The sequence below is a fragment of the Camellia sinensis genome, chromosome 10 (genome assembly GCF_055761805.1).
Source record: "Camellia sinensis isolate YWXY chromosome 10, ASM5576180v1, whole genome shotgun sequence".
Classification (NCBI taxonomy): Eukaryota; Viridiplantae; Streptophyta; class Magnoliopsida; order Ericales; family Theaceae; genus Camellia; species Camellia sinensis.
In genome coordinates this window covers 26,434,445-26,458,734 of record NC_138970.1, presented here as the reverse complement: position 1 = coordinate 26,458,734, position 24,290 = coordinate 26,434,445, and the positions used below count along the sequence as shown (strand labels likewise).

The 24,290-nt window shown below is 28.3% G+C and overlaps 1 protein-coding gene across 4 annotated transcripts; it reads left to right on the top strand.

The window, feature by feature from the left end:
* The first annotated feature begins 2,271 nt into the window (after positions 1-2,271).
* LOC114266958 (HAD superfamily, subfamily IIIB acid phosphatase) lies at positions 2,272-13,187 on the top strand. Of its 4 annotated transcripts, none has more exons than XM_028207931.2 (4): positions 2,272-2,493; positions 8,520-8,901; positions 11,812-12,024; positions 12,926-13,187. In XM_028207931.2, exons 1-4 carry the CDS (start codon positions 2,388-2,390, stop codon positions 13,101-13,103), a joined length of 879 nt encoding a protein of 292 aa, XP_028063732.2. In that variant the 5' UTR covers positions 2,272-2,387; the 3' UTR covers positions 13,104-13,187. The 4 variants fall into 4 exon arrangements, with proteins under 4 accessions (XP_028063732.2, XP_028063735.1, XP_028063734.1 ...); XM_028207934.2 differs by having other exon boundaries at positions 2,348-2,493; positions 8,495-8,901; XM_028207933.2 differs by having other exon boundaries at positions 2,348-2,493; positions 8,481-8,901.
* The last annotated feature ends 11,103 nt before the right edge of the window (positions 13,188-24,290 follow it).

Sequence of the window (24,290 nt, the reverse complement as noted above, 5' to 3'; positions counted from 1 at the left end):
TTAGTTCTTCCGATATCCGATCAACTTGATTTTTTACATGTATATATATATGACAAATCTTAAAATATGAACGGTTTGAATTATCAAAATTGAGCCTAAAAATAGATCTAATAACCCACCAAATAGAGAGCCAAAGAGAGGATCCTTGCTCAGATCTCTGTGCACTCAGCTTAGCATGCATTCATTATTGCCATTCCCTCATGGTGTTGGTCACTTTGCTTGGCAGCATGGTTAGCCAAGATGTTTTTATGAACTTAATTTTTTTTCTCACCCGTGTCTGTGTAGGAGTGTAAATTTGGCCCGGTCTGGCCCATTCAGGCTCGAGTTGGGCCTTGCAGGCTCCTGTCAAAATTCCGGCCGGGCCAGGCCAGGCCAGGCCATGAGCCAAAAAATTAAGCCCAGGCCCAAGCCCAGGAATATTCGGGCCTTGGGCCTGGCATCGGGCTTGGGCGGGCCTAACATTTTTTTTTTCTACCAAAATTTTATTATTTTTCATTAAAAAATACACAGGGGCTTAAGCGGGCAGATGGATTGGGCCACGTGCTGGGCCCATGGGCCGGGCCGGGCTTCAAAATAATGGCCCAGTCCCTAGCCTAGGAGCTTGGGCCTGGGCCCAAGCGAGCCTAAACGGGCCAGGCCCATCTCAAGCTGCGGTCGGATTTTGGGCTGCCCACGGACCACGGGCCATTTTTACACCTCTATGTTTGTGTTATATGACACATCTATATATTAATTAAATACTTAATGATGAAGCCACTAATTTTTCTTCTTCTTTTCATTAATTTATTATTATCAGCAATTAAGTAATATATACACAATATGTGCCTTTCTTTCAATTGGCGTAACATATATATAAATATATTATATTCCTTATAGTGATCAATGTTCATGGTTCTTAATTTCTGACCCATTTGGAGACCACAATGATCTAAAAGGGGCAAAGAATCACTTTGAAGATTATCCTTCATGAAAAACTATTTTGTTCGCATATCTGTTTAGTTGGTTAAATCAAATATATTAGTTAAAATATATGATGGATTCTATTTAAAGTGAAAATCTTCAATATTTTAATCAATATTCACACATTATTATTATAATCATCATTATCATTTGGGTAAAAATTTCACATATTATTAGGTGTGTGAACAAAATTGAACTCTCAATAAATAATAATATTATATTCAAGAATATATTTTCTTCAATAGCAGTTTACTTGGAGGCAACAAAATAAAGTAGTTTTGAAAATAGAAGATTTGAAAAAGACACCCACTCCAAAAATGTTTGCCTAAAAGTAGAATTTGATTGGTTGTGTGCATCCACTAGAATTTGGACAATCAACTATTTGAATTTAGGGGTGTTTCAAAATTAGTTTTGCAGTAATTTTTTAATTTTTTACTTCAAAAAAAATAAAAAAGATATGTGCAAAAATAAAAAGAATAATATGATAATTTATATTAATTTTTTAATTAAAAATTAAGATTTCGAAACGAGGCCATAAAAGTAGTTAAATCTAAATCTAAATCTAAATCTAAATCCTTTGACCATTTTTTTCTCTTGTATGCTTGCACAAATGCACATACCATCATCATCCAAATTGACTAGTAATTAAAAGAAAAGTGCATAATATATAGTGGAGAGGTGGGAGAGAGAAGCCGACCATATACAGACCCAACCATATACATTGTAAAGTTGTGGATTCACCACTTCGATTTGACTTCACATACTCAACCAAATCCATGGATACAAATGTACAGAAACATTCTGGCATATTTGATTAGATAGATTATAACATAAAATTAAAATTATTAATTTATGACATTTATATTTTATTGTTTAATTGTAATTTTTATTATTCAAATTAAATTCTAATAGATATTCCATCTAATATAATTGGTAAATTTTTTAATTTTATTATTAATAATGTAAAATAAAGCATTGTTATTCAGACCAAAAAGTTAGATTTATTTTCTAAACCCAGTGATATATTGGGTGATAATTAAATATTCCCTAACTATCAATCAATTATCTTATTCATACATCATTGGATTTAGAAAATGAGTCTAAAAAATAGACTTATATATATTTTTTGTTTTTGGAACATAACATTAGGGTTCGTTCTAATAAGTTTTTCAAAGTGCACGAATCCAATAACATAATTAGATTCTATGTTCAGATTTTGTTCACTTAAAATTTTCTATTATAATAGCATGTGGATAGCATGTGGACTCCATTAAAATAAATACAGTGTTATATTCTGTAAATTTTTCCATAAAAAGATATGTTTGTCACATTTTTTTTATGGACCTTTTTTGTGCTTATAAATTGGATCCTTTGGTTTTAAGGTTCCAAGGGAAACTAACGTACTAAGTTTGAACTTCCTCAAGCCTATGTTTGTTCCTTTCCATCACAGCCACTGGATATCTTCACAACTCCATATCCATCCATCAACAAAAGATCAGACCTCCTCTTCTCCTCCCATAGTGTGTTCTGCAGGTATGTATCTATATATATAAAGATGTGCTCACTCGATAAGTGTACTGTTATAAATTAAAAGAAGTTATGAAATTTTAAATCGACAATTATATGGAGGCAATTCAAAGTGAATTAAAAAAAAAATCAAAATCAATATCTTACAAAAAATGTGACAAATCTTCAAAACGTATTCATACTAAATGAGTTGTATATATATATATATCCTCTCTGTATCTCTGTCTCTCGGTATTCTTTCATCTCAATTCCATCATCACATTGAAAAAAATTTCATTAAATAATCATATTATGACCATATTTATTCCTAATTTACTCGTTAGAGAAATCAAATTTTCTACCAAATAAATTATCAAAGGCCTCACATTATGGACCCTACTACACTCATGTGAGGCCTTTCACCTTTTATTTAGTAAAAAATTTAGAATTTATAGCATTTTCCTACCCGTTATTAACAATTTTACAAGTATTTTACAAACAAATATTGAGTATAATGATGACATTATTATATATGATATATGATGTTACTAACTAATAAAAATGATAAACTGAGATAATTAGTTGAATATTTCTTATCTTGCACTAATCCGATTACATTTCCCAATATCGAAATGTGAGATTTCCTATTATTTAATTATACTCAATACTTACTTACATATCACGAACTGCACAATTTTTTTAACAAAAGAGTTTTAACTCCTCTCCAGTCCACTCTAATCCAATCTAATTCATAAGGTATGAACTTCAGCACACAAAATGGTATTATTAAAATAGTACAAGTGTGGCCTGACCCAATCGATGGCCACCCATGTGATATGGAGAAATTATTGTTGGCTTGATGGATAGATTTAGGTTAAGTTTGGCATCTCCCTAAAAAAATAAAAAAGTTAAAAAATTATTTAAAAAGTTAAAAATTTATTACTATTCACCAAAAAAAATATTAAAAAATTAATTTTTCACACATTCATACAACTCAGCAATCATTAAACGGTTCAGCACTGTGCAGCATTGTGAAGAAAAATTGCACAGTTTGGATGCAATTTTCACACACTGTTGTTCGGCCTGTGGGGGGCCATCACGGGTCCCGTTTTGATAATCTGAACCGTTCAATGTGTAGAACTCGTCGAGTACTATATGTCTGCAAAAAATCACATTAATCGGATATCGATAACTATATGATCAAATCAGTTTTGTATAAAAAAATGAATGGTGTTATAATTAACGATTGAAAAAAAATCAAATCTGGTCAAATAGCTATCGATATCCGATCAACGTGATTTTGTATAGGCATATAGTACTCGACGAGTTCTACACATTGAACTGTTCATATTATCAAAATGGGACCCGTTATGACCCTCACGGGCCAAACAAAACCGTCCATGCAATGCCCGAAAAGTAGTCAATATTTTTTTTATCATAAATCCGGCTGTGCAGATTGTACGTACAACACACATCTCCCATCTTCTCCTACACACTTCTTTATACAATTTTTTAATACACATTTTTTCATAAAAAGTCAAAAAGTTAATCCCAACATCTTATTTTTTTTTTCTCAACTTTTTAGTCTAAAAAGATAAAAAATACACTTATTTAAGACACTCCAAACAACCCCTTAAATAGCGCATATGTATTTTATTAACTAAAATAATGGGTTTCGTCATTTTTTGTCTCTTTAATATGACAAATGTCACAATTTGTATGGTGTGAAACAATGCTCTTGAACCACTTAGGGTCTGTGCGGTAATTATTTCGTTTTTAATTTTTAATTTATATTTATAAAAAATTAAAAAAATATCATAAAAACTTGTTTAGTAATTTTTTTGGTTTATAAATAATTGTCTCAATTTATAAATTTGAGAAAAAAATGTAAACTCAAAAAATTAGTTTACGTTTTCAGTTTTCAATTTTTTTTTCAAATAAATTTTTTTTCAATTAATTATTTTTTTAAATAATTTTTTTTCTATTAATCTTTTTTCAAATTGATTTTTTTTCAATTATTTTTTTTAATTAATTTTTTTCAATTATAATGTGCGTGATTGCATTGTCATAAATAATAAAAATAAATATAAATATTTTAGGCCTGAACAAACATATTTTTTTAGTTTATGTTTTTAAATTTTTTTAAACATTTTGTTCAAATCAAACGTGTTTGTAATTTATATTTTTTTAAAAATAAACAAAAATAAATTTATAAAATTTTTATAAATATAAACAAAAAACGTAAACGTTATCAAACGTTACCTTAACATCTCTGTAATATGTTCACTTTTACATATCATTAATGAGGGTTTGTGATTGATTTTTTTGTGATTTTTTTATCATTAATAAAATTTTTTATCAACGAAATTTAAAAGCTTTGACTTTCAGATTGCACTCAATTAGATGTACTCAATTAGATTAATCAAAAAAGTTTTTTTAAAAAAAATTGAATAAGGTCCATTAAAGACCCCCCAAAAAAAGTAAAAATTAGTTTTTTTTTTTATGCTTTTATTTTTTGGTTTCTAATGAACTTTTTTAGGATTTTTTTTTTCCCTTAAATTCTTCTACATTGGAGAAAAGGAATTGACACTAATTTATATTAAAAAAATTATATATATATATATATATATATAAATTTTTGTATTAATTACACTTTTTACACTTATAGATTGATCCTTACATTTAAATCTAGTTCAATTTGGTTCTTTTGTTTACATTTTTATTAATTTTGTCTACATGTGCACCTTAAAAAATTGACAAATGTCTCAAAATAATTAATTTTAACCCTTAATTTAGACGGAATAACCAAATTGATAAGTGTCATAAAATTATTAATTTTAATTTTAAGGACCAAATTAAAATTAAATTTAAAATATAAGAATCAAATTGTCCAAATTAATATTATAAGTACTTAAGTGAAATTTAGATCAAACTAACGGGATAAAAAACGTAATTAATCCTAAGTTTTTTAGCTGGTTTGGCAAACGAAAGCCTTAATGGCGAATAAATATTTAATGAAACACGGTACAACAAATCAATCATTGCCTCTTATGAATGTGTATTTTATACCATGACCTTTTCTGTTTTTTTTTTTTTTTTATCAAGAAAAAATGGGCTCTGAGATGTCATCACGGCCCCTGTGAGCCCTGACCCCTGGGTGACCGGTTACCAGTCAGAAATTATATCATGCCCTTTTCGTGACATGATATAATTGATCTCACGTGTCAACGATATTATTATTATATTAAAATTAGTAAGTGATTCATTAAAATAAAAAATTGATTTTGAAATTTTATGTTTAGAAAATTTTAATAATTGAAAGTCAAATACAAATAGATTTGTTAATGGTTAATAAAAAATTTTGTTACCATATGTGTAATTCTATGTAAAAGACGCATAAAAATAATTTCTTTTAAACTTTAAAACAAAAAATGTGTATTCTCAACCTGAAAATCAAATCCTCATTTGTGTTAATTAAATTAATCAAAAATCATGAATTCCACTTTTATCAATTTTATTTTATTTTTAGAAAAAAGAATAAAACAAAAACAACTGAAAATTTTATAATATACAAATTTTGACGTAGTTGTAACTCATTGTATATTATTTTTGTTATTAATCGAAAAGTTCTTTGCTAATTTCTTATATTTTTGGTTATATCTAAAGTGGTGCATCGGGTCTTTAATTATACTTCAAGTGCCGATTAATTATGATCAATTATAATACTTTTATATGACAATATTTAAGCATTTTATTACACAAAAAAATTGTTTAAGATGGGTTGACTCAAAGATAGGATTTATATTTATATTAGTAAGATCATAAGAGTTATTTACATTTATGCATAAAAAATTACAAATTCAAATCATAAACAATATACTCAAAGGAAATCAGACACAAAATCTCTATAACCTTAATAATTTTAGTTCTCAAATGAGTTCTAATTAATTATGTGACAAATTATAATAACCATGAATTTGTTATTTTAGCCAAATTATTTTTGTATATCTTTTTTGGTAGAGCTTATGAAGGTGTATTATCAGTAATATTATAAATTCAAATTTTCTATTTAAAAATTATTCAAGAAATATTAATAGATGCCTTAAATATACACAATCATTTTCAATAAATTATTATTTTTTAAAATATTACCCCATACTATTTAGCATTTAGCATTTGTCAATTTGTCTCCTAAAAACTTAACAAAAAGTATTGAGTTCCGTTATTTAAATCAATTAATATCAAATCGGACTATGTAAATCACTACTAAATATATGATATATGACATAAAATAACAATAGAATTAATTTTAATTAATGTAATAATATTTTATATTATGATATAAGTTACAAAAGAATAATATTAAATTTAATTTAAAATAAAATTTAAATTTAAATTATCTATTTTAATAGTCTTAGCCTTATCGTTCCATATAAGTGTTACTTGAATACATATAAATAATAAATTTAGTTAAATTATTTGTTGATTTTGATAATTTTAATTTTATAGTGCTATAAAAATTTAATTATTATATAATGATTTTATATAATATATATTAAATTATAAGATATAAAATAAAGGGATTTTTTTTTAAGAGCAAGGATTGAGACTCCTACTCTCACAAGACCCCCACAAATCTGCACCACTCATGATGTGGAATCCACACATACATGAGTGAGTCTCACACATACATAGAGGGTCAGAATTACTTTAGGGGTGTGGGGGTCATCCCCAAAGAAGGTCCCAAACATTTTCTTTTTTTTAAGGTCCATGATATTAAGATTTTACAAGATAAAGGATATACAATATTTGTATAATAGTTAAGGTCCCTCAACATTTTTACAGATAAAATTTGAATTAGAAGAATTTTGTTTGACTCGAAAAAATTTGGCCTCGACTAAGAGAAATTTTAATTTTTATAGAAAAATTTCAAAATTTCTCTGTGATTATATCAGAAAAATTTTAAAATTTTTCTGTGAAAATTAAAAAATTTCTGAATTGGATAAAATTTATTTTAGTTAAATTTTCTTTTTGAAAATGTTGAGAAACTTTTTTTTTTTTTTTTTTTTAACGCAAAAATACACCCGAGGGCTTACAAAGAAAGAGGAGCAATATAGAGCAATATAAAGCCAAACGAGAAGCAAGGGGAGCTGGGTGCGATGAAACCCAGTTAGGTCCTAAATAGCCCTCGAGAGCAGCCTTCGCCACCCAATTTGCCACTGAATTTTTTGACCTGGAGCTCCACGTGACAGTAAATTACCAAAGAGCCGGTAAAAATTTGATATTCTTTAAAATGATAGCCACTTCCCATGGAAGTACAGTCTCGAACACACCGAGGAGGGTCGTTGATCTGTTGTCATTCTCAATCTCAACATCGGAGAGATGATAAGCATCAGCCAAAAGACAAGCCATACGAATATCCAACACCTCCCCTCAAGGACCGAACTAGAATTATGTCTCTGAAGACTACTCTATAATTTAAACAATTAGAGATTACTTTATATAATTTTAAAATTATCTATAAAAAATTTGAGGATACAAACTCCTATAATTTGAAGTTATTTTAAAATTTTTAATATAATATATTATATTTTTCAAATTTTTGAGGGTGCGGCTGCCCCCTAGATCCATCATTGCCTCTCCTTGAAGAGATGAATTCAATGAATGCTGAGGTACCTTAACTAAAAAATAAAAACATTTTGACCTCTCTTGCTATATAAAGTTAGAAGGGATGTTTCACCAATTTTTTTTCTAAAATAAACACTCATTTTGATTAAAAATAATAGTGAAATTAGAAAGAGAATTAGGAATATAAAACTAAAAATCGATCTAATTATTTATTTTTATTTTTTTTTGGATAATAAAAATATGTAGAAATAGAATTATATAAAATTTATTTAAGAGATTAAATATAAATGTGTTGTGATTGGATTAAAAAGAAAATATATAAATTAATTATTTCTTTTTAAATTATTCATACATATATATATAATTTAATATGATTTTAGTCCTAGATTTTCATTTGAAGGCCTAGCGCATATACATGATTTCAGCAATGACGCAGCGAATTCGACCACTACTACTAGTCCTCTTCTTAGCCATGGTCTCGAACTCGGTGGTGGTCTGCACGAGCCGCCATCAGTACTGGAGACCGAGCGACGGGCCAGAGGGTGCGAGCTATTGCCTGAGCTGGAGGCTAGCCGTGGAGGCTAACAACGTGCGTGCATGGCGCACTGTGCCAACTCAGTGCTTGAGACACGTTGAGAGTTACATGATCGGTGGCCAATATGATCGTGACATCAATTTCATCATAGACCACGTCATTAGTTATCTTGATGGTGTGGATCTCTCTAATGATGGATTGGATGCTTGGATCTTGGACGTTGATGACACCTGCATTTCAAATTTGATTTACTACAAAGGAAAGCGATTTGGGTATGTCATGTTATTCCCGTTGTTTAATTGGCAAACCTCATTTTACTCTATATGGTTTGGGTTAGGTAAAGTTTACTTCCTTAATGTTTAGAAATAGTTACATAATTGTGTTATAATTTGTGAACTAAAATACATTATTAGAATCTTTAACGATTTAATGAAAAATACTAAAATAACTACACTTTAATTTTCTGTACATTACTTCATGTGCAATTTATCCTTCCTTTTTTTTAGATGTACGATTTACCCTCTTGAAATTTAAAAATGAGCATATAAGTCTCACTATGTTTGTCACGTGTTTCACACTTATTGTTAAGTTAGACGGAATGTTTAACAGTATTTAATGGTGCACTTCAGTCCATAAATCACATGGGGATTATATGGTCATTTCCAAACGTTAACACTGTGTTTGGTTAAGGGATTTGAGAATGATTTGAAAAGGGAAAGGTATGTGAAATTAGGTGAAATGTAAGTATATTTTATTCACATTTCACCAATTTTTTCCTTCCCTTTCTATTTCCAAATTTCTTCCTAAATCTCTCAACCAAACACAACGTAGGGATAAACCGCGGGAAATTCAATTTTCATATACCTACTTATCTCAATTCAAACATTTAATGAAACTTTATTTTAATCATAATTATACCTTAAAATAAAATGACTATAATGGATATCAAAATACACTTTTAATATTATATTTCAATTCTATATACACATCTTTTTAAAATAAAAATATATCAGTGTACATTTTTTTTTTTGAAAAATGCCTAAGACTCCCAGTGGGGATCACTGGGGGGTCGTGCGTGTAGACCCATGATTGGCCCCAAAAAAAATTGTTTTTTTTTTCAGCGAATGGCAACGCGCCACGTCACTGGGGGTTTGAAGCAGCGCTGTTTTTTTTTTTTAGTAAAAAAACCCTAATTTAAAATAGAGCTGTGATTAGGACCCCTTCATATTCCCACCCCACCACCCCACACACACGTGGGGGTTGGTGAGTGGGAGAGAAGAAAAAAAAATAATAATAATAATAATTTTAACCAATCAAAAGGTTTGAAAGGGGCCTCAGTCTTTTTCTTGTTTAAAATATAAAAGACAATAAATCTTCTTGTTGGGACAAGAATAAGAAATTATACAGTAGCTAAAACCAAATTATTGTTTTCTTTCTATCACATCAAAAATCTCTTTCAAATCCCTTTCATGTTCATCTTTACCTACTCTGTGTAGTGGTTATAACTAGTAATCTTTGATTTCAGAGAAAGAAAAACAAAGACATATTTCAATCATACATACATATCCATACAGAATAGAAGGAGATAATCATAACCCTAGCGGGCATAGTATCCACTTCTGTCACTCTCAAATTCTGTGCCTTCACTCCCTTACTAACAACTCTCAACCTTTCTCTCTCCTCTCTCTATTTATCTTTTGAGAAAGCAAAGATGGTGACTGAAAAACAAAAATAGTAGAGGACCCAAAAAAGTAGAGCCAGAAAGAAGTGAGATTTTTTTATGAAGAAAAGCTTATCATACACATTCATGGTGGTTGTGAAACATGCTCATGGCTTTCATTCAATGACCATGTCCTTCCTCAATCTCCACCTCTCTCTTCTTTTCTTCTTTAATTCTGTCATTTGCAACTCTCTGTCTCTCATAGGTCAATGGGTCCATGGGCCTTCATTGTGTCGTTGTTTCGTCAATGTGTGAAAGAGGACTTTCATCCGAATATGTGGAAGTGCGTGGAAGGAAGGTTTGTGTGATGTATATATAAGGATATGAGTTTGGGTATAATTAAAATATAAAGTGTGTGAAATGAGAAGAATAATCAATAATTAAATTAATAAATATATGTACTCAGAACAAATGCACATTAATATAAATAGGTATATGAAAATAAAATTTCTTGTAAACCACACATAATCCAAATCACATAGAGTAAAATAAAATTTGCCCTTAAATAATCGAATATAATTATATTTGCATACTTGTTAGTATTGGTAATACACGATCATATATTCATTAAAGAAAATTATACGTAAACTTATTTTGTAGATCCACTTTCTAGACTTGATGATATGTGAATGAGATGATTACAGAAAACACATTATTATTGTAGTCTAAAAATTAGATCCACTTTTCAAATCTAATTATATGACAATCAATTATCTATCTATCTTCTATACTATTATAAAGTGAACACATAATATGGTGTCCTGAAGCTTGCTTTGCTTTACTCTCCTCATGCCATGTGGCAGTATGTTTTATTTTTAAAAAAAAAGTTAAACAAAGAGATGGGCAAGGCTTGAACCCATGACCATGAGTTTAAGTACAAAGACTCATACCACTTAAGCTAAGTACACATTACAATATTAATTTCATTATTATTTTTTTTATTCCTACTTATTTAAATTGCACACACATCGTGTGTGCCACCCACTAGTAATATATAAAGAAACTTTCTGGCTCTCGTGTCTTCTTTAATCATTAGTTAATTATCTCTTGAATATCATTGGATCTAGAAAGTAGGTAGTGAAAATGGGTATACGATATATCATTTTTCTTAGAAAAGACACAAGAGAAAGATTTATATTAAATATTTTAATATATTACCACATCATTAAATTTAAAAATAATCTAATTTTTGGTTTTGATTGACACTACTTATTCGCTAAATATTGATGTTGAATTGAGCTTTTAATAGTTGACCTTATTGGATTAGATTTTTTTTTTGAGAATATGGCGTTATCAAGCTCCTGAGATTAATCACGAGTTTTATTTTAATAATTTAAATAATTTATTTTGTAAAATTTCTTTTGTATATATTATTAATAAAACATATCATGTCAATCCATACTCTCCATAGGATCCGCATAATCTTTTTATTGTTAGTGAGTTTTGGAGCAAATACTTGTAGGTGTGATCCATACGATCCAGACGGTTTTAAGACGTGGGCTTTGAGAGGAGGGTGCCCAGCGATTCCTGGAGTTTTACGATTATTCAACAAGTTGATTAGTGACGGATTTAAGGTGTTCCTTGTCACGGGTAGAGATGAATCCACGTTTGGTCAGGCTACTCTTGATAATTTGCAAAACCAAGGATTCATTGGTTATCAAAGGCTGATCTTGAGGTAAGACATACATATCATCACAACAATGTTATACTAATCATATTTTTATATTAGATTTTATATATTATTTTATGTGACATAATCACAATTATTAGGCAATAATAAATAGTTCGTGTGAGACTCATTGCATTAATAATTGTGATTGTGTCACATGAGATGATATTTAAAATATCATATGAAAAGATGATAAGTATAACATTATTGATAATGGTGCAAGCACTAATATATATATATATATATACACAATGACTTTTTGAATTATGATTAACGACTTTTAAATTGTATTTAGATAATAGATTTAAGTAGAAATTTGTGGGGAAAAAATAAAAATAAGAAAAAAGTGATAAAATTTAGATTATATTTTTTCTCACTTTTTTCTTCTTTCTTTTTTTTTCTTCATAAATTCCTACTCAAATTCTAAATAAATCCAAACACATGGTTTGTATTCCATGCATAAAATGCACTTCATGTTCCATATTTCTTAATACCATGTGTTGATTTGATATGTCAAGGATTAACGTCCCAAAATTCGTTTAACCTCTCTTCCAATGCTCTTTTAGTTATTGGTTTATGTAAAAAAAATAAAATAACATGTGAATATTAAAATATGATTTAATGATTAAAAGTGCATTGAAACAACAAGATTTAAGAATCGATGATCAATTGTCTAATATGAGTGACGCAATGATATTTGGCCAAGATTCTTTTTTCAACTATCTCACTCTCACACTACACAATGTGGTTGAAATCTCAAAATATGATCATGTGGTTAAGAGTGTATTAATGACATATATTTGCGACAGGGAATGTCGTGCCCATGGTATCTTGCTACATTTTGTACAATTAATATAATTTGTTTAATTAGTTTTTTTTTTTCTTGGTCGGCCATCTATTGGGGTAGGAGTGCGGCATATAAGGGGCAGAGTGCAGTGGTGTACAAATCAGAAATTCGTGAACAACTAGAAGAAGAAGGTTACAGGATTTGGGGCAATGTGGGAGATCAATGGAGTGACCTTCAAGGGAATTGCACTGGCAATCGGACTTTCAAACTTCCTAATCCCTTATACTTTGTTCCTTAATGATCTAGTCATGTGTAATGTTAATAATTTTGTATTAATAAAAATGACACATGATATGATATATTATTAATAATGTTTTATAAATGATGGGAGTTAAAAAAGAAGTGAAATAAGAAATAAAAAAGTTAAAATGAATTTTATGTATACTATTTTAGTGTTTTAATAGATTTGAGGGGACCTTATAAAGTGGAATTTTTTTTTTTGGGGGGGGGGGGGAGGGGGGAATATAGCATAGAAAAAAAGTTGATCTTAATCCTCGTTTGGGAAGCGACCGATTTAGCCAAAAAATCAAAAAGTTACTAAAAAAGTAAAAAAGCCAACAACTCATACAAAAAAGTCAAAGATTCTATTTTCTTTCTATTTTTTGCACCTCTTTTTGTAAAAAGCTAAAAAATCATCCAAAACATACTAATTTTTTTTAGCTCATATTTTAGCCAAATAGCCAAAAAAGTTACTAAATTAGCCTGTTCCCAAACGAGACCTTAGCATAGAAAAAAGTTGATCTTTTATTCAGTCCAAAAATGATTGGAATATTAATAAACATATCAATAATATATATTAATTATAAACTTTGAGATGCTCTAAATAAGTGCATTTTTTGAATTTTTATGAAATATGAGTTGGGTATGGATTGGGTTTGAAGTGATGTGGTAGAGAGGTGATGTGACTTAAATAAGATGATGTGACATAAATAGAATAGTAACTTTTTGACTATTTTAAGAGATGACAAACAAGGCCTAAGTGAAAATAATATTAGGGTCTCTAACAAACATAATAAAACCCTCTTAAAAAAAAAAACAAACATAATAAGTATAAAAAATATTATATATTCAAAAAAATTACTATGTATGGATAACATGATTTATTCAGTAGTCCCAAAGTATCATGTAATATTTATTGTTTACATTATATTGTGTTTTAAATTAATCATATAGTGAAAAATTTTACAGGTGAGATATGCTGACTCACCTTTATTAATTCAAATATGCTAGACTCTCAAAATAAATCTATAAAAGATTCAATATATATAATACTCAAGGTATGAGTCTTGTGTGTTGTAATCCCACATCCATATAAATATTGTATTATTTTTTTTAATTAATATTTATACTTTGAATTCCTTGTTAGGTTATAAAGACATAACTCATTTAATATGTATTCTGAATTTTGATTATCACATAAATGATGGCAAAATAAGTGGTTAGTATTTTTTTTCCCCAAAAGATTGGGAGTAAGTGGTGGGTTTTGTCATCCGTTTACTTTTAAAGCATTTGCAGCTAACTTGCTCTCTCTCTCAATAATCTTAAAATTGTTGTTTAATGTTGTTGTCTCTCAATATCACGCTGCATTGACATTTAATAATAATCTCATAATTTGGTCAGATTTTGTGTTTTATCATGGGCCCTGCTTAAATATGGCTCAAATTATTCTTAAAAGTTGAAATTTGGGATTCACATTTTCACAAATTTTCCTGAAAAAAGAAAGAAAAAAAAAATGAGAAAGATGATGAGTCTTTATGATTTGTACTCTTTGGTAACATCAATTTTTTAACTTTTTCCCTGACTAAGTTATTATTATTATTATTTTCCTGAAAAATAAAAACAAAAAAGAAAAAAGAAAATTTGAGAGAGATGATGAGTGTATATGATATGAACTGTTTGGCAACATCAATTTTAGCTACATTTAAAATAAATAAATAAATAAAAAATTAGTCCTAATCTTTTATATCGAAAGAAAAAGTCCAGCCAAATTTGAAAAAGATAACTAAATTTTCGGATTTTTTTTTTTCAATTTTAAAACCCGTCTAGTTTAATTAATAAAACCTAACAAAAGAAATTTTGACAAAATCACCTAAGGCTGTGTTTGGTTGGGGGATTTGGAGAATGATTTGGAAAGGAAAAGGGAAAAAGTGCGTGAAATAGGTGAAATGTAAGGATATTTTATTCACATTTCACCTAACTTTTCTCTTTTCCTTTTCAAATCCGTTCTCAAATCCTCTAACCAAACACAACATAAGGGGCACGCGTGCGCGTGTGCACACTCACAAAAAGGCAACAAAAGAATTTCCAAAAAATTAAAAATATAATTTTTTTTAAATATTTTTTGAAAACATTGAAGTGTTTTCATACAAATTTTCCCAACCATTGATTCAAAAAAAAAAAAAAGAAGAAAAGTATGGGTACTTTGATGTTGTACGGAGAAAAATAATATGTTAGGTTTGAATTTGATAATTTATAAATTTTTAAAACTAAAAACTAATTTATTGAAAAATAATAATAAATGAAAAGTAATTATCATTTTTATATAATTTTATCATTTTTTTAGAATAAAATAATTTTAAAAATTTTAAAATATCTTTTTAATATTTATTTTTATCAAATTAATTTCTAAATTTAAAAAAAAATTAAAAAAAAATTAAATTTAAAACCAAACGTCTTAATTAAAATTTGAAAAAGGCTAGCAACAATGAAAAGTTGTCACCAGACTTCACACGTGCTTTTGTTTTGATTTTTGTTTCTACTATCGAAAGTTTGGTGGGCCTCACCAAATTTGCATTTTGGTGACAAATTTCTTTATGAGATTAGAATGGTTGTTAAAAATTTCCAAGCTAGTCCTTTCAAATTTTGTTTATTTTTTTATGGCCAACTATCACCTTTCTTGATGTCAATGTCATTTATTTATTTTTGGATCCTTTTCAGGGATGGATCGAGAGGGGTTGGCCCTAAAGTTTTGAAAAAATCTCCTAGATATAATAATAAAATTATAAACATTTTAAAATTATATAGGTTCGTTACCTTAAAGTTTTTGTAAAAAAATTAAGAACTGTCACCCCATAAATTTTGTACTTTAAAATTATTTTTTTGATAAATACTAAAATAATAATAATAATAATTTATTTTTTAAGTATGATTACTTTTTTATTTTAAATTTAGTAATGTTAAAATAATTGAGAATTTATTTGTTAATATATTAAAGTCCTTTTTATCTGATTAGGGCTCAAATTTTTTAGTTGTTTGTTTATAACTAAATAAAAAATAAAAAATAAAAATAATTACTCAAGAAAATACAAGTCTCAATCATATGTAGACAGCAATAGCCTACCTAGAGCAATCATCATCTATTCAAAACAAAGAAGCTTCTATTCTCTCTCTTATTCCACAACCAATGAACCCAAATCATCAAAACCAGTAACCTAAAACACAATCTCTCTCTCGTCCGTCGTGAGTCTTTTGGCATTCAAGATCGTGATTCCTCCGATAGTACTCCGGTACAGTCTCTCTCTCTCCATGATCTTCGTCTCTCTCTCTCTCTTTCTCAGATAAGAGTTAGGGTTTATTATTTGGGAAAAAAGGATTGGACTATGAACTTGGTAATGCTAGTAATGGAACCATTTGTGTAATTCTTTTTTGGGAAAAAAAGATTCGAGCACAACTTTAGATACCAAAGTAGATATGCAGAGCAAATAATTGCTTTTTTGAAAATTAATATAGATTTACTAGAACATATCTAATTGTATTTTGATAATATTTTGTAATTATATACAATGAATAGAAACATCTAATTATATATTTTTGTAATATTTGGGTAGAAATTTATATTGTAAGTTACATGTTCATTACAAATTTTTTGATTGAATATATAATCACTCCCTCGACATTAGAATCTTGCGTCCGTCCCTGATCCTTTTCGTAGTGTCCACAAGGCTAATCACCCATGACTTGATTGGTGGCAATGGAAAAGGCGCGTGATATGAACTTTAACTAAGGTTTCATTTGGCAGGTAGAGTTTTGGTTAAATTAGTTTTTTTTTTTATAAAAAAAATAGATTAAAAGATTAATAAGATAAATTGTCACATTCAAATTATAATCTTTTTATTTTTTCTTTCAAAAAAACTAAAAAAGTCAAGTCAAATAAATTTTTTAGCCGGAGCTAAAATAGCCAAAAAAATAGAAAAAAACTAACTAAAAATGCCACATGCCAAATAACAACTAAAAGAGTATGTAATATGTGAGAAGAAAAAAAAAAGATTAATTGTGAAATTTTTTTTTTTTTTTTCATTCGGATCATTAATTTAATTTAATTTTTTTTGAATAATAGTTCAAAATTCTATTTTTTCTAGTCAAAAGAACAATAAAAATTTTGAAAACTATATTACTTCCATCAATCAGTCTATCTGTCTATATGTTTGTATATGTATCTATCTATTTATGTGTCAATTTTTTGTCTGTCTAATCTTTCTAGTTGTCCATATTACACCACCACCAGTGGCCACTTCTGGCAACGTTCTGGCAACAATGAGGTAAAAATGAGAGGAGGGAAGGGGAATTCCTTCTAAATAATAGTTTTTTTCCTCACAAAATATTTCCATTAATCATGTTTTTGTCATCAAAACAAAAATATATATATATTGTACCTAATGTCATACACACTCACAAAAATATTTTCACCAATTTTTCCTTTTTTATTTGGGTGAAAAATAATAATTAAAGTTATATTTTTTTTATTACCGTGTTTGAATATGTTTGAAAATAAAGTATGTGAGAGGGGGATACAAGTGAGATTTAATTATTTATATTTATATTTTAATGTGCAATTTCAATATGATAAAAAAAAATTATAACCAATCAATTTATTACTAAATCTTACAATTTTTTTTGCGAGAAATGAAATAATGTTTAACAATTTCCTAAACAAATTAACCCTTTGTTTGGAAATTTGGTTGACTTTTTGGCTATTTTAGCCTGGGTTAAAAAGTCTCGTTTGGGATGGACTTTTTGATTTTTTTGATTTTGTGAGAGAAAAATTACAATGATTATGGTTTGGATGTGATATTTTATCTTATTGGTTTTTTTAATCTATTTTGTCATTTTTTGACTATTTTAACCTCAATCTATGGTGCCAAACGAAGCCTAAGAGACTAAGGGTGTGTTTGATTGAACGAACTAGATAAGAGAGGATTAGAATCCATCGGACTTGAATCTTGTGAATCCCCTAGATTATTTGGTTGGATTAAATATGTATCCCGTGCTTGTTTTCTCATTGGATTAGATGTCTGGGAATGACTATTTTTAGTGAATCCATCATTTGGTTGGACGGACTAGATATGATAAATGCGCAAAAGACTATTTTACTTTTTTTCCATTGTTGACTAAGTAATAGTAATATTAAACATATCTTTAATATTTTAATTATTTTTAACTAGATTAAATAAAAATTTATTTTATTTTTTTTTCACAATTAAATAAATTTATTTTTAAAAAATTAAATAAATAAAATAACAATAAAAATAAAAATACATATTATTTTTTCATTAATTTTTTTTTAAAAATCTTTAAAAATAATAATAATTAAATAATGAAATTAAATAAAACATCTATTAAATTTTAAATGATGAAATTAAATAAAATATAAACAAAATTTTAAAATAAAACATCAATAAAATATCTATAAAAAATTATTTTAAAAATTAAATAAATAAAACATCAATAAAAAGTTAAATAAAATTATTTTATTTTTAAATTGAGACATTTAAATTTTATTGAATTTTACTAAATATAATACATAATTAAATAGTAGAGGATCAAAATGGTCATTTCACCAAGGAATCCGGTCGAATTCCATGTCCCACAGACTAAAAAAAAAAAAAACGCCAGATAAAAAACTTCTCCCGAATTACAATCCCAACAGTAGATAGTCTGCTCTAATCCCTCTAATCAAACACACCCTAAAACCACTAATCCCGACAGCGAATAGTCCCCCCCTAATCCCCCTAATCAAATACACCCTAAAACCACTAATCCCAAATTTAAGACTAATATATTCAAATTGAGGACTCTAAAATGATAAAATTATTTTATTTTTGTTTTAAAATAGTGAAATTTCACTATAGTTGCACAATAATATCTTATTTTACGCTAAAAAATCTAAAATTGAGTATCAAATACAAAAATTAGGTCTATACTTCCAAATTTGTCACTAAAAAATTTAAATGGATGCATCCAAAATGATAAACTTAAGTGAAACATCATCTACTGTTACTAAAATTTCACTGTTACAGCAAAATTTTCTCGTAATGATTGTCATTGTAAAATTACATTATTAATTTTCATTGCCATAGTGAAATTTCATTGTAACGTTGAAAAATTACTATACGAAAGTCAATCATATTATCCAAAATAATAAAAGATTTACTCAATATTTTTTTAATACTAAAATGAAATTATCATGTTGTCTTCATTTTTATCCACCCATTATCAAATTTCTCTCTCTATATCACCGCAATATTCTCCAACCCTCATCAACAACACATCAAATACTCATAAACAATAATGATGCTGGTGCTGATCGAACATGGTGGTGTGATAGTTTAGCAAAGTAGTGAGACTAGTCGAGAGAAGATAAAAATTGAGAAATGTAAGATGGCAAAAAAAATATTCTTCGTAAAAGGTTAATTTAAGTATTTCTAAAAAAAACATTTATTACTTGCGTGATAAACTCTATTTCTTTAACTTAACGATTAATTAACAGAGAAGGTCATTCGTTATATGATTGAAAATCTCTAAAGATGAGATATAATTTCTCAAATGTGAGAGGAAAAACTTATATTTTTAACCAACTTGTTCATAGAATATTTTTTTTTTTGGAAAATTACAAAAAATAAAATAAAATCTAGGGTTTGGCCCTTCTAACAAAATAAATCATAAGTTTTTTATTTTGTCAATTTAAATCATAATTTTTTAATTTGTTTTCAATTTAAATTATTTACCTATTTTTGTTTAATAAAATCGATGAAAAAAATAATATTTTAATCATTAAACTAAATAAAAGAAATATTTTTGCACCATAGATAATTTTGTTTATTGATTTACGCCATGAGATATTATATGACCATATTATTTATTATTATTATTATTATTTGCATTATTAACTCAAGACACTGGGTATTTTGTTGATATCTTGGAGGTTAGAAGGTAAGATAAGTTTTGAAGATTTAAGGAACGAAGAATAAATGACATTGTAAGAAAGAAGACGGGGGATTGGAAAGTTATAGTAGTTAGGTGGTGATTAGTGGAATTTTTTTCTTTATGTTTTTTTTTTATAAATTGACATTGATGGCTCTAGTGTAATGGTCTTTAACAAATCAATATATATAACTTGACTTCTGGTTCTTTTTTATATTAGGAGTAGTTCAAACTTAAATAGGAGTGATTTTAATGATTCTTTTTTCAAGGGTTTTTTTATTGATAAATCTCATTTAGAGGTGTTTTAACCTAATAAGTCCACCAAGAAAAATTATAACCTAGTTAATCGAATAATTCTATTTTCACACACTAATTATTCTCAGTATACACATTTAATGAATACTTTCTAAATACACACATTATAAAAATATAAATTTTCAGTGCACATCTCTATATTATAATATTACCATCATTTTCAATTTTAAAACCCTAAGGATATGTTTGGTTTCAATTTTTGAAATTTTTATGAGAAAAATATAAATTAATTTGACAAAAATAAATATCATTTTTTTTAATTTTAATTTTTTTTTTGGCCCATAAAAAGATGAAACCATATTGAAATAAGAAGTTTATTTATTTATTTTTTAAAACATATTCTAAAACTATGCCAAACAGAGCCTAATTTTATGGTATTTTAGAAATAGGGTTTTAGTAGAAGAAGATGAGGGTATTATGGTATTTTTATTTTAGGACAAAATTGTATTAAAGAAAATTTTCATTAAGTGTGTGAACTGAGTGGAATTAGTGTGTAGAAATAGAATTACCCTAACTAATCTCATGTATTTATACTTTTATTCCATGGGGTCATTTTTTCCCAATTTATATTGTTTGTTAGACTATTATACCCTTATGTATATTGTTGATATGTATTACATAGAAAAAAGATATACACATTTCTTTTTTGTTATTATCTCTATTTTGGTAGTTACCGTTATTCACATTTTTCTTTTTGATTAGTTTTATTCACATTTGTGGTATTATTTCATTGTATTAGGACTTCAAAACTCTCTATTTGGTAGGGTTTAAAAATTATAGTTTACACATGATAGTGTAATAATATTATGTTCATCTATTGTTGCGGTGAAGTTTTGTGTTCTTTCATTATCACTTTGTGTTCGAAATTCTGTGTTCATCCATTGTTGCTTTGTGTTCAAAACTCTATATTTCTTCATTGTTGTATGTCGAAACTCTATTTATGTCCAGTCAATTTTGTTACAAACATATTCTTTAGATGTGGGTTTGGTTTGATTTGGATTGGTAGAATGGTAAAATTGCATAAATTGTTAATAATAGTGATAATGATAAAGATGAAGATGAAGATGAAGATGTGGGTGATATTTTTTTTTGTGTGTTTTTGAGTGATTGAGTTTTTTTTGAATTTCTAATTTTATTGCCGCCATTGTTTTTGTTTTTTTTTATTAATTAGCGTGAATGTTCACATTTCACATTGTTTGAGAGTCTATTGGTTATTTGTTACTATATTTGTTGTTTGAACAATCATTTTTTGTTAGCATTAAACAATTGAAATAGTCTCTTTTTTTCTTTTTCTTTTTTTTCTTTTCAATTTTGTTTCATGTTGCAGCGTAAGTGTTCACATTTGTATGATTTAGTTTTTCTAAGTTTATTTGTATGATAATTGTAAATTGTGAGCATTCGTACTGAATTTTGGTATTAGTTTTTTTTTTCCTTGAAGTTTTTTCGAAAGTTAGTTATATATATATATATATATATTTACTATACTTATTAGTTGAACAATCATTTTTGTTACCATTGAACAATCAAAATAGTTGATTTTTGCTTTTTCCAATTTAATTTATGTTTTCAAGTTGAAGGGTGAATGTTCACATTGATATGAGTATTTTTATTTATTTATTATTTTTTAAATAACTGTGTATTAATTGTAAATTGTGAACATTTGGATTTTAGTATAAGTTTTGTTTTTTCTAAAGTTAATTATATGTTTGTTGTTTTTGTTTCAATGCTTGTTAATTGAACAATTATTTTTATTATCATTGAACAATTGAAATAGTCGATTTTTACTTTTTTCAATTTTATTTTATGTTTTCACGTTACAGTGTAAATGTTTACATTGATATGAATTATTTTTTAAGGCTAATTGTATATTAATTATAAATTGTGAACATTCACATTGTATTTTTGTATGAATTTTATTTTTTTGAAGGTTAATTGTATGTTTATTGTTTACTGTGAACATTCACATTGTACTTTAGTATGCGTTTTATTTTTTAGAAAGTTAGTTGTATGTTTATTGTTTACTGTGAACATTCATATTATATTTTGATTTTCATTCAAATTTTTTTGTTGGGTTATATTTTAAAATTTTCAAATTATAAAAAAGATAAAAGTTCATAATTTGAGATTTTTTTCATGGAATGCGGGAGATATTTTCTCCTTAGAATAATGAAGAGATTTTTTCACGAAATAAGAGAAATATTTTCTCTTTAGAATGAGGGATAAATTTTTTCCATAAAATAAGAGACTATTATTGTGTATTAGTTTCAAAATAGAAAACATATGCAAAAAATGATGATTTGATCATATTAAAACTTAGATGAAATAAAGTACTAAAAAAGAGGATTTATCAAAAAATATCCTTCTTCAAATCATTTTACTTGATCTTCATCTTCTTATTTTTTTCTCTTTCTCTTTACTATTTTTATGTTTGTAGTGTCATTATTTTGACTCTAAATAAGTCATTTCAAAGAATAGAATTTCAATACGATTGCTTGATCATTATGTTATTTGATGAAATTTGTGTTGAGGTTCTGTTGATCTAAGCCTAATAAAATTTTTACTAATGAGTATTATAGACATTTTATGCACACTTATATTGAGTTTAATTGCTAAAATATAATTTTTTTTATCGATTTTACTCTTTTTTTTTTAGAGGGTAGAGGGAAGGCGCCCTTACAGAATAGGAACTTAATTCAACAAAATATGCACTAACTTGGCAGGGACCTCAGCAAGCCACAACCGCTTGTCTGGAGCTTCCTTTGCCATTTGTGCCAAGTGATGAGCCATAAGGTTGCCATTTCACCTCACATGCGAGACACGAAAATGTAAGAATTGCTTGGTACAGGAAATGGCACATTGTAAAAAATGACCAAAAGAAGCACATAGATTGCTCTCTTCTCGGATAGCCTTCACCACAGTCAGAGAGTCACTTTCCAAATAAATATTGGTTAGCCCTAACTCTATTGCAAACTCCAGCGCCTTGACAGCCGCAATGGCTTCAATACAATTGGCCTCCATCCATGTCGGGATTTGTTCCGACAAAGCAACTATCGGCTCACCACGCTGATCACGAATGAGGACTCCCACACCACATGACTGTTGTTTTTTGAAAGTGGCCCCGTCAAAATTCACCTTAACAAAACCCCCTGCCGGCGGACTCCACCTCTCCATACCACAGCCTACTTGAAGTCCATGAATATTGGATTATGCCTGCCTAAAGTCTTGCAGCAAGACACACACCATTTGAACAGTTGAAACCGCCGAGTGATCAACATTATTGAATATGGCTGAATTTTGAGAGGACCACACACCCCAACATATGGCGAAAAACAACCCCAATGTATCCGCATCAGAACTACTCCCAATTCCATATGCCCAACTCATAAAATCAAGACCAACTCCCTTATCTAGCACAAACATTAACGGGCTTTGGTGCCACACCTCCTGCGCCATCGAACATCCTCAGAAACAGTGCATTAATGTTTCTGGCTCATCAACACAGCGAGTACATGTATCCTCCATTATCAAATGCCGATGCCGAAGTACAGATTTGACCGATAGAATATTGGAGCAGCACTTCCATGCAAATACCTTAATCTTATTGGGAATCCGGAGGCGCCATACCCGCTTCTAAAACCAGGTAACATGTTGCACATCGGACCCAGGCCCTCGCCCCTTCTGTATGCTAAGACTCATTTGCAAATGGTAAGCCGAACGAACCGAAAACAACCCACTTCTTGTATAGTGCCACACCAACATGTCAGGTATACCTTGACAGCAAAGTGGAATTTGCTTAATGGCTTCCACGTCCATCTCCATAAAATTCTCATGTAGCAGCCGTAAGTTCTAACATTTCCTATCCTGATCAATCAAATCACAGACCAACGCAGCCGCTAATGGTTCTATAGGA